The 10,508-nt window shown below is 46.9% G+C and overlaps 1 protein-coding gene across 1 annotated transcript in view; it reads right to left on the bottom strand.

Moving 5' to 3' along the window:
• The window catches only part of LOC106813961 (gamma-aminobutyric acid type B receptor subunit 2-like), a 38,900-nt gene that overhangs the window by 8,835 nt on the left and 19,557 nt on the right, over window positions 1-10,508 (bottom strand). Inside the window, exons 12-13 of the mRNA XM_014818215.1 lie at window positions 1,346-1,468; window positions 289-435 (exon numbers count right to left, since the gene is read on the bottom strand). Coding sequence (XP_014673701.1) covers window positions 289-435; window positions 1,346-1,468 — 270 coding nt within the window. The remainder of the gene's footprint in view (window positions 1-288; window positions 436-1,345; window positions 1,469-10,508) is intronic.

The following is a 10,508-nucleotide window of genomic DNA, read 5'->3' as shown; positions in this document are numbered from 1 at the left end:
AAGTGATGAACACAAGTGATGAACACAAGTGATGAACACAAGTGATGAACACAAGTGATGAACACAAGTGATGAACACAAGTGATGAACACAAGTGATGAACACAAGTGCTACATAGTGGTTGCAAATGCGCGACGTAATAGATCGACGCGAATTCAAGTGTGGAGCAGAAATGCACGACGTTATGCAAACGTTATGCAACGTGTAATACCGCGCGTCCACTGCTATGACAACTTTGGATCATCATACGTAGGCGTGAGGTCACGCCTGTACGGACGTCGCATCTCACCTTTCTAGTCTCGTACGCGATGAAAGTTCCAAACGCAAGCAGCAGACTCTGAATGGCGTAAGCCGGTCCTAGAAAATACGCCTCACTGGCTGACTTGCACACCTGTACTTGATTTATGACATTCACATCGTAATTTTCTTCGGATACCTTCAGAAATGTAAAGTGGATCTTTCTTTATTACTGTATTAACTCTGCTTTAACCGTTTTACTAACTATGTATTTGTATACCCAGTATATGCTCACCCGACTCCCACTGGAGCTTATAAATGTCTACACGAGGGAACATTAGCTTCACAGACTGCAATATCGGCTGACTAGCACGAATGAACATAGAAGCTACATGAAGCTAAACATAATTAAAAATTAAGTAAAACATATTTAAAACTTCATAATTATATATATAATTTTAGTTCATAAAATTGAATATGCTACTTGTAGAAGAGTTGCGATGAAAGCAACAAAGTCCTGTGCTTATATCATGTGCTATGTGCTGTCAAAAAAGTGACATAAACCAATGTGTATTCAATATGCATAGGCCCTTAATAGGTGGTCTTCCATTGGTACATTTTTAGGTTGGCCTAATCTCACCCCGCAAATAACCCTTGCTACATGCAGAAACTTCACACTTGCCAATGCCTTATGCTCCATTAGGAACCAGAAAGAGAAATCATTTACAGAATACCAAGGTCATGGTGCCATGCAGAATGTTTGGCAGTCCTAATTTTACAAGCTATCAGAGCTCATCGCAAATGCCTGTTCTTCAGTTTTCCCGCGCCCTTTCTTGTCACACACAGACAGCCACTGGCGCAGATGGTAGTCTGCATAAATCCACCCAAGTGTCAGTGGCGCTCGGTGGGTCTATGTCCCCCTGACCTCTGTTTGACCTGGCTCGTTTAGCTATTTTGGACTAATATATATATGTATATGATATATAATATATATAGGGTTAGGGTTAGGGTTAGTCAGAAATAGCTAAACGAGCCAGGTCAAATACCGGAGTTGTGTACGTTTTTTACAATATACCCGACTAATTCCTCCTATTTCTAGGCTTACGCACTAGCACAGTAGCGTTGTAGACGGTTACGCTCAGTGGATCAACCGCTTCCCACGTACACAGCACGAGCATGTTAACTGCCGTAACCGCAACCACCGCCGCAATTAATTTTTTATCCGTGATAACCTAAAAAATAAAGTGAACGACGTGGCGTTAGTCATATACATCGTTGTTGCCCTTGCAATGGCAACGAGGCAAAAGCGAAACGTTTATATCAGCAAGGTCATGGCATTCTCAATTGTGCACTTCCATTAGTTGATGGGGATAGCGTGCGCATTGGCATTACGATACGCTTGTTCTCTTGCATTACACGCGTTCCTTTAGTTTGATGTTATCAGAAGTAGATAATAGGCTACTTCTGATGTTATGAATGCATGGATAACAGCTCTTGATGGCACGTATAGTCGAGTGCACGCTGCTCGTGTCAGGCAAAAAATACAGGTATGGAGGGCTATGATAAAGATGAGTGCTAGTCAGGAAGGAAGCAGTGAGAGGCAGCGGGGTGGGCAAGTGGAGATGCTTAATGGCGTACAGACGATGGATATTAAAAGGAGCCAATGAAGTGGGTATCAGCGTAAGAAAAACAAGAGACATGGGAAGCACTGGAACAGGCAGGGCATACTTAGTAACTGAGTTAAGATGCTAAGGGAGACGAGATGGTGGGGATGGGAAGGAGCTAGGGTGAAGAGGAGGAGAAGTAAGCAAAAGCAGGAGAATATCAGAATTAGATAATGCGGATCATCTCTCTAATCCTCATATCTTTCTCCGCCTCATCCTCCTTTCCCTTCTCCTCCAAGCAACCAATTCTTTCTCTGCTTATATAGATAGATCCTTTTTCTCACACGCCTACTCCATGACAAACAAGCGTAGTGCATGCAGACCCGGATCCATTGATTCATGTAATTTTGAAAAGGTGACTGCGCTGGATTTGTACTGGAAACAACGGTAGACAACCATCAGCTAATGGCAGCATTCAGAAAGTTAAGCCTTTTCAACAGAAAGCATAAAAAACTCGGCTTTCATATGCCACGCAAAACGGGCGGCGTGATATTAGGTAATATCGGGTCAGTAAAGTTAGCTCCCAGTTCCCAGTTCCCAGTTCCTTATTCGAACAAGGAACTAGTAACTAGGCAAAGCAGTTACCAGTTCCCAGTTCCTTATTCAAATAAGGAACTAGTAACTAGGCAAAGCAGTTACCAGTTTCCAGTTCCCAGTCCCATCCCCAGTTGTCCTATCGAAAAGGAACTAGTAACTAGCAAAGCATTATCTTCTAGTTCCATTCCCAGTTCCTTAATCGAATAAGAACTAGTAACAGCAAAGCAGCCCCCATTCCAGTCCCAGTTCCCAGTGTCCAGATATTCGAAATAAGAACATCCACAGCAAAAACATTTACCAGTTCCCAGTTTCGAATGCCAAAATTAATGGAACTAGCACACACAAAATAGTGACTAGTTACTTAATGCTAAGGGTCATGATCGATCAGGTACACAATAGTATGCCCGGCACCGCCCCCAGGAAACATATATTATAACCAATTACCAGAACCTGTACTTTTCAGCAATATGTACCCTGTACATAAACGTACCTCCCCTGAGATGGAGATCGAACTGAAAGACGTCACGAAGGACAAGTAGGGGCAAGAGGAGAGGAGAGGAGAAAATAAAATGAGAGCAAGAATGATAGAGGGAGGAGGAGAGAGAAGAGGAGGAGGAGGGAAGGAGGAGGGGAATAGAGAGCCGGAAACCGAGTGATGTAATGAATAAGACGTCCAATGGGGGACGGAAGGCAGGAAAGCCGGAGGAGAGGATGAGGAGGAAGGATTGAGAAGTGAAGAGTAAGGAAGCAGAGGAGGAAAGGAGGAGAGGAGAGGAGGAGAAGAGAGGAGAGGAGGAAGGAGGGGAGAATTTATGATAGGAGAGAAGAAGAAGAGAGGGGACGGGGAGAAGGATGAGAGAAAGTAATGAAAGCGATAGGGGGCAGAAGGACGAGGCAGGAAGAAGAGAGAGGAAAGTGAGATAGGAAGGAGGAGGGTGGACGAGGAGAGCTATGAGAGAGAAGAGGAGAGGGGAATGTGATGAAGATCGAAGAAACTTCATTGGAGGAGGAGTAGGGCAGGAGAAAGAAGAGGGGAGAGAGCTAGGAGAAGGCGAAACATGATAAGAGCAAGAGTGAAAGGTGTCCTAACTCCTACTCTCCTCCACACCTTTCCCCTCCTCCTCCTCTCCTCCCCTCCCCTAATCCATCACCTTCCTCCACCTCCTCCTCCTCTCCTTCTCCCTCCTCCCCTCGTCCTCCTCCTCGCCGCACTCTCTCCATCACCTCTCCCGTTCCTCTCCTTCTCCTCCCCTCCTCCTCCTCCTCTCCTCCCCTCCGCCCTCCCATGACCGTCCATTCGATCTCCCATCACCTCTCCGCTCCTTCCCCCCCCTCCCCTCCTCCTCTTCCTCCTCCTCCTGCCCCCTACTCCTCCTCCATGACCGTCTTTATTTGATCTCCATCTTGTAATGATGTAACGTTATGACGTGCACGAGAGCGTATGAAATTCCACGAGAAACCAGCGCTCTCTGCTAATGTGCTTGGAAGTGTGAGCTGTGTTTGAGGATGGCTCCTCAGAACAATAAATATTATATCAACAAACAACATGCGTTGATCCATAATATTACATGGTGGCAGCTAGCGGTGTAACCCACCGATGCTGGTGAAGATATGAGCCATTCTGCGGCTGAATATAGCCGCACAGCCGCGATGAACTTTGACGCCGTGTGTCGACAGCCGAGCAACATGTCGGTTGAGCTCAGAGCTGGACGATCTGCAGCCCGGATATCCGCGCGAAGCGCGCAAACGCCACGCAGCGGTGACAATAAATCTTATTCGCTGCCCTATTTAGAAAAATTTCGGCAGTGACCTTTGGGTATAGGATAAAGCCGTATAATCGGTTAATTGAGGAGTTGTGGCGATTCCACAAGCCTTTCGACTATGCACGTAGGTCGAGAATAAATACAAATGCTGGTAATTGCTCATTTGCTGGTCGGCGCGTTTGCTTTTCCTCCAGAAAAGCGAGTTTGCATTTCTTCCGTTTCACGCCCTGAATTTATTCTCGTACATATGGCGTCCCATAGATGGCGCGACGAGGCCCTCTTCGAGTGATTTTCAAAGTATTTTTCCACACTAGGATCGGCGATTCAGCTTAGACTGCTCCGCGGTGGAGAGTTCCACACGCTGCACTAACTATAACTTTAGTGTAGCGAAAGATACTTGGTGGAGTTAAGGTCCGTACCAGTCTAGCTGCAATCGTGACGTGCGATTCAAATTATCGTAGCCATCTGTGTACCCCCGACGTTGATTGGCTAAGCCCGTTGATTGATGTTTGTTTACACTGATAATTTCCACTAGATGTTATCTGGAACAGCTCCGCCGCCGTGGCGTCAGCAGCAGCAGCCATATGTGCTGCCAGAGCAGCAGCAGCCGCATGCATCTTACTACGTATATACCCCCGATGGTCTGATGTTTCTGATGATGACGTAATAGTTCGAGCATGTAGTTTCGCATTCATACATAGCCATCGATGTTGCATCCATCGATATATCATGCCACGCTGTTGTAGTGCATATCCAAGTGTAAGGTTGTTCCATGTGAGGAGTGAAAAACATTCCATCGGTGAGACAACATTGAAATAGGCCTAGTCATCGTCTAGTTGTTACATAATGTTGTTCTTGACAGTTGCCATTGCCGTTGAACGATAGAGATTTGTTAACATTTGTTACCGCAAATAATAGTATAGTGTCGAATGATATATTATAGGAACGTATTATATACCTGACCGTCGTGTACCGAGTGATGCAAAATGGCATTGCGACCACGACTGTCGGGTACCGAGTGATGAAAATCGCATTGCGCGCACGACCGTCGGGTACCGAGTGATCGAAATGGTGCAATGCAATGGTGGTATTATACAGCTGCCGTTCCAGATGAGGTATATTCCCTGGACTCCCGCTTGACTGGCATCTGGTCAGCTACTACGGAAGGAAACGGATTAGAGTTCACGGCACGGCACACTCGGGCTTTTACTGGCGGCCACGTCCAGGCGGTAGTGACCATTCGATCGGCGTGACTGTGGAGGGCGACGCGACCCACAAGCTGTTACGTTGTTATGATTGCGATTTTCCTCATTTAGCCATATGACACTAACAGGCAGCGCAAAAACCCCAGCGTGGCTAAGATCAGTCTCACTAACGAACGTCAGCTGTAGTAGTACGAAGGCCACACAAATACCGGCACACTGTCGCCATAATCGCGGGATTCTCTCTTATTGGGTGGTGCAATTTTTAGTAAAACACCAACGTGCTATTAACATGTAGAACCACGGCAATTTCTGCAGTTTGGTGAAGTCTCGGTCGTTTGCCTCGATGTGCCCGATCACGTCGCCTGGAACGCGTGTACGGACGCTGTACGCAGAGGCCCAAGATGTTGTCTCTAGAGCTGCACCCGACGGCCGAGAGCTTTCTCCATATGGGACACCATTAGGTAGGAACCGCCCACTCGAACGGCCGCCCTGCACAATAAACATGTTTACACTGATTTGTGTCGATGGCGAGTGTAGTTCCTGTACTGTGTGTCTGGTCGCTGCTTATCCTGGGCATGCGTAGTTCTATGTTGTTAATCAAACGGTTGTCTTATATAAGGCGAAACGGAACTTATATAAATAGCAGATTGTCTATGAATCACTAAAATCCGAGTGCTTTCATTTGTCCTATTTTTTCAACAATAAGTCAATATTGTTATGCTCCTTGCTACGAACAACGTATGCAGCGTCGGTCACAGCAGAGAGTATGACTCATAAAAAGAGCACGGCACAGGTTTCGTCACGTATCGTCACACGCAAGATCATTTAAAAAGTGCGATGGAAGCTCCACCACAAGACCGTAATTGAAATATTTGTGATTATTACGTGTCAGTTGTTTGAATATAGTGAACATTTATATTTACATAACTGACTGGCCGTATTATGTTCTCGCATGTATTATTATAAACCCAGCTTATTACTCGCTGCGCTGCCAGCCCAGCTCCACATGAAGCCGCTTGACAGCATAATAAAAACAAATCCTAAAACTTATACAACACATGTAGAAGAGAAGTGTGACACTTTATTGATGATTTCATTGACTTGCAAAGAACAGGCAGCTCAATGGAGCTGAGCTGTTTCATGTATTCCCGTAAAATATCGAGCTGACCGCTGCAAGCTATGGATCGTGCGCCCGACTAATTGCATTCGCGGCACGGACTCCATAGCTGCCAGCCGCTGCATACTGTCGTAGGCCGTTCCCATTGCGTCAGCGGCCTTGCCGCGGAATCGCGCGCAAAGATCTTGTTCAGCGCATTTGGATCAACACGTCCTTCGGCAACGCTTGTCTAGTATACCGTGTCATCTGGACCAAGTGATAAGTCTACTGCTTGCACAAGATATACATGACGTATGTAAGCACCGATATTCGACTCTGCGGCGGTGACTGTGAAAAACGACGGGAGTGTCGTCGAGGTTGACATCCGACGAAGAGCCAAGCATAGCAGACACCTGCACTGACTCAGTAAGACTTAGTCGTGCGCGAAGGACATTTCTCCCGCGCTTCCGCGGAGGACCTTATCCGCGTATTCCTGCACTACAAGGCATGCGTGACGTCACAACAAGCACGACAGGTGTGGCCAACCAGCGCGGCTAGGCTCGGCGCGTGATCAACTGAGCGTACAGCAACAGCAACCACGACATAGGTTCAACAGTCGTCAGTGGCATACACATAGCAGAGTATTGAGCGTAACCATGAGCGTACGTGGGGCAGAGAGCAATTAAAGGCGGTACCGCATACACCGGTACCGATGCACGTCCTCGACAAGTCGACGGTCTGGAAAACCAACCGACGTTACTCCTCAGAGCAGGATGGGAGATGAAAACCATCGTAACATTACAACAGCGCCAAGCAAGGAAGATACGCGAAACGCGACGACGATCGAACGACCATCACGCTCATCTTGAATACAGCTAACCGATCAGCTGATCGAAGTGACGGGCCACACAGAAAGCAACGCTACCTGACTTATACAAGGCACGACGTGAGACTGAAGCAGGTATCGCAGCGACATAAGAAGTTCGACATACATAAACAATGTAGTATAGATTATTCTGTACTGTATTCTGTTCTGTATCAGTATGTGTATGATAATACACACTCGGTAACTGAAGTACTGTATTGTTATCCGTGGGGGTGAATGAACTGCGCGTGCATGCAATACGTATATGTCCGTGTAGTAGCATAGAGAAAGTGTAACGCCATGCTATATATGTGCGGTAGGAATTGCCACACGAGCCACATGGGCAACATTTTGACCACATGAAAACAAAGATCGTGAAGGCAGGCGCACAGCATGGGACGCTGAGCATGCTTCAACTAGGCACTGATTAGAAGTCCCCAGATGTTTGTCAACAATGCAAACTATTTGACGTAAAAGGGGTAAAACCCTGAAATTATCAGGTGGGGTCGAGCTGCTCCTCGAATCTTGTTCACACGGTCTCGGGGTCCTCAGTGCCCTCGTGAGGCCCACGAATTGTATCGTCTATCCCTTCTCTGGCCAGCTAATGCCAGGATATGGCTAAGCTTGCTATTCTGGTTTACCCTTACGTGAACATAAGTTTTGCATTGTTGACTGAAACATCTGGAAACTCATCGGCCAAGTTAGAAGCAATGCCAGTCCATGCTGGGTGCGTTTGTTTCCATTGAGTCAAAAATGTGGCCAATGATTGGCCTAAGTGTGCGGCAGTTGCCTATCACGCCAACATATATAGCAGGCGTAGCACATTTCTCTATGCTACATCACACCAGTAAATACTATTGGCATTGCACGCGCAGGTCATTCACAAGCCCCCAACGGATAACAATATCGCCTACTTTTTCCATGTAAGCCCAGTGGTATTGATCAATACAACATACTGAATACAGAATACAGAATACCGAATAATTTATACTAATGTTTATCGTATGTGAAACTCCTTATGTTCGCTGGAATACTGCTCAGTCCGAAGTTTCGTGCTGTTATAAGTCACGTATCAGTTGTGGCTTTCTGTTGCCGTCACGCGATCAGCCTGATCCGGTTTAGCTGTATCTCAAGATCGAGGGCCGTGAACTCGCCGTCGTATCGAATCGCGTCGCGTTCGCAGTATCTTCCTTGGCTTGGCAGCTGTAATGTAAGTGTCTACGGTTGGTTTGTTCACGTCTCCATCCTGTGTGAGGGAGTAAGTCCGGTTGGGTTTTTCCAGACGCGCCGACTTTTAGTTGTCGAGACTGCAATGGACCGTGTCTGGTACCGCTTATTTGCTCTCTGCCACCGTAACGCTCACTGTATGCCGCTCACATACTCTGCTATTGTGGTATCGCCCACTGACAACCCTACTGTGACCTCATGTCGTGGTTGCTGTTGGCTGCTACGCTCAGTCTTGATCACGCGTCGGAGCTGCGCGCTGGTTGGCCAGCACCGGTCGGCTGGTGTGACGATCAGCGCATGCGCCTTGTAACGGCAGGAATACGCGGAACTAATACGTCCTCCGCGGGGGAAAGCGCGGAGAAAAAGAATGTCCTCGGCGCACGACATAAGGTCCTTACTGAGTGCAGTGCGAGTGCTGCTATGCTCTGGCTCGCTTCGTCGAATGCTCACTCGAGCACTCACCGGTCGGTTTTCACGTCACAGCCGCAGAGTCGAATATCGGTGCTTACCATAACCGTCATGTATATCTTGTGCACAAAGCATAGACTATCACTCGTCCAGATGAAGACAGGATACTAGACACGGACGTTGCCGCGAAAGGAGTGTTGATGGCCGAAGCGCTGGCCAACAATCTTGCGCGCAGCTTCGCGCAAGGCGCCACGCGACGCGGGAACGTCCTACGACAGTATGGCACGCGCAGCTATGGATATCCGTGCGGGGGCGCGCTCGGAATGGGCAAGGTGGCGCACAGAATCCATAGCTGCCAGCGAAGCAGTCGATAATTTTACACAGGGAAATACAATGAACATGCCTCAGCTGGCTTGAGGACTGCTGTTCTTTGCAAGTTCAATGAAAATATCATAAAAGTGTCAAGACCTTCTATGCAATCTTTCTAAACACTGTGTTGTATAAGTTTATTATGAAGTTGTATTTATTATCGTCAGCGGCTTCAATTAAGGAGCGGCAGCCTGCCAGCTGGGCAGCGGATACACTAAAGGGGTTTTAATAATAATACATGCGAAAATAACACGCGGCCTCTTATTTCTGTAAAATATAAATGTTCACGCCTATATACATAACATTGAACGACGTAATAACAACAAATTAGTTGTCAATAGTGAATAGCTCCTATATGATCTGTCGATTGTGCGTGTTAGCTGACAGAAGACTTAATCGTTACGCCAGACTTGTGGCAAGGCTAACAAATAAGTTTGTTGAGGGAACGGATTTTTTTGATCTTCTCAAAAATTGTTCCTAATGAACCAGTTTTAAGACACGACGCACGGCACTCAGCGACGCACAACCCACATACAAAGACATACATGCACCCATAGAAATGTATGCTGCCGGCCTGCGTGCGTACGTACGTGCGTCGGTGTGGTGACTGGCGTGCGTTCATAATGTATATACCACGTGTGTTGCGTATTTGTGTGCTTCGACTACTACACGCTAGCTAATATGTGCTTGCGTGCTTGGCTGCCTGTATAAGTAGGTACGGCGTGCGTACGTGCGTCCCGTCTACGTAAGGGCTGAATCGCAGGGGCAGACGAAGTTTTTGCTGCACGCGTGGCACCATCTAATACCATGCAAAAATTGCGTATCGGCTCTGGCCGCCAGTTTGGCTGAAAGAAGAAAAAACGCGATTCTTGACTAAGAGATAATTATTCAATTAAAACGCAGCGCCGTGGTATATGATCGCGTGTATGTCAGGGTGTGGTCCTTTTCGTCATTTACCAGACGGATGGATTTTAGGAGCTGGATCATAATTTCCATGAATTAAATTGTCATCATTATCTGGCGTGTAGCACTATAGTTTGCTAGAATGTTAGAGTATCTAAATGTTATGTTGGAGGCAATGGAAAGAAGTGTGTTAGCATGCTTTTTCATTGCGATTTTCAATCGGGCAGAATTTCGA

Source organism: Priapulus caudatus, unplaced genomic scaffold (assembly GCF_000485595.1).
Source record: "Priapulus caudatus unplaced genomic scaffold, Priapulus_caudatus-5.0.1 Scaffold25, whole genome shotgun sequence".
Classification (NCBI taxonomy): Eukaryota; Metazoa; Priapulida; class Priapulimorpha; order Priapulimorphida; family Priapulidae; genus Priapulus; species Priapulus caudatus.
This window is presented reverse-complemented; position numbering and strand designations above follow the sequence as displayed.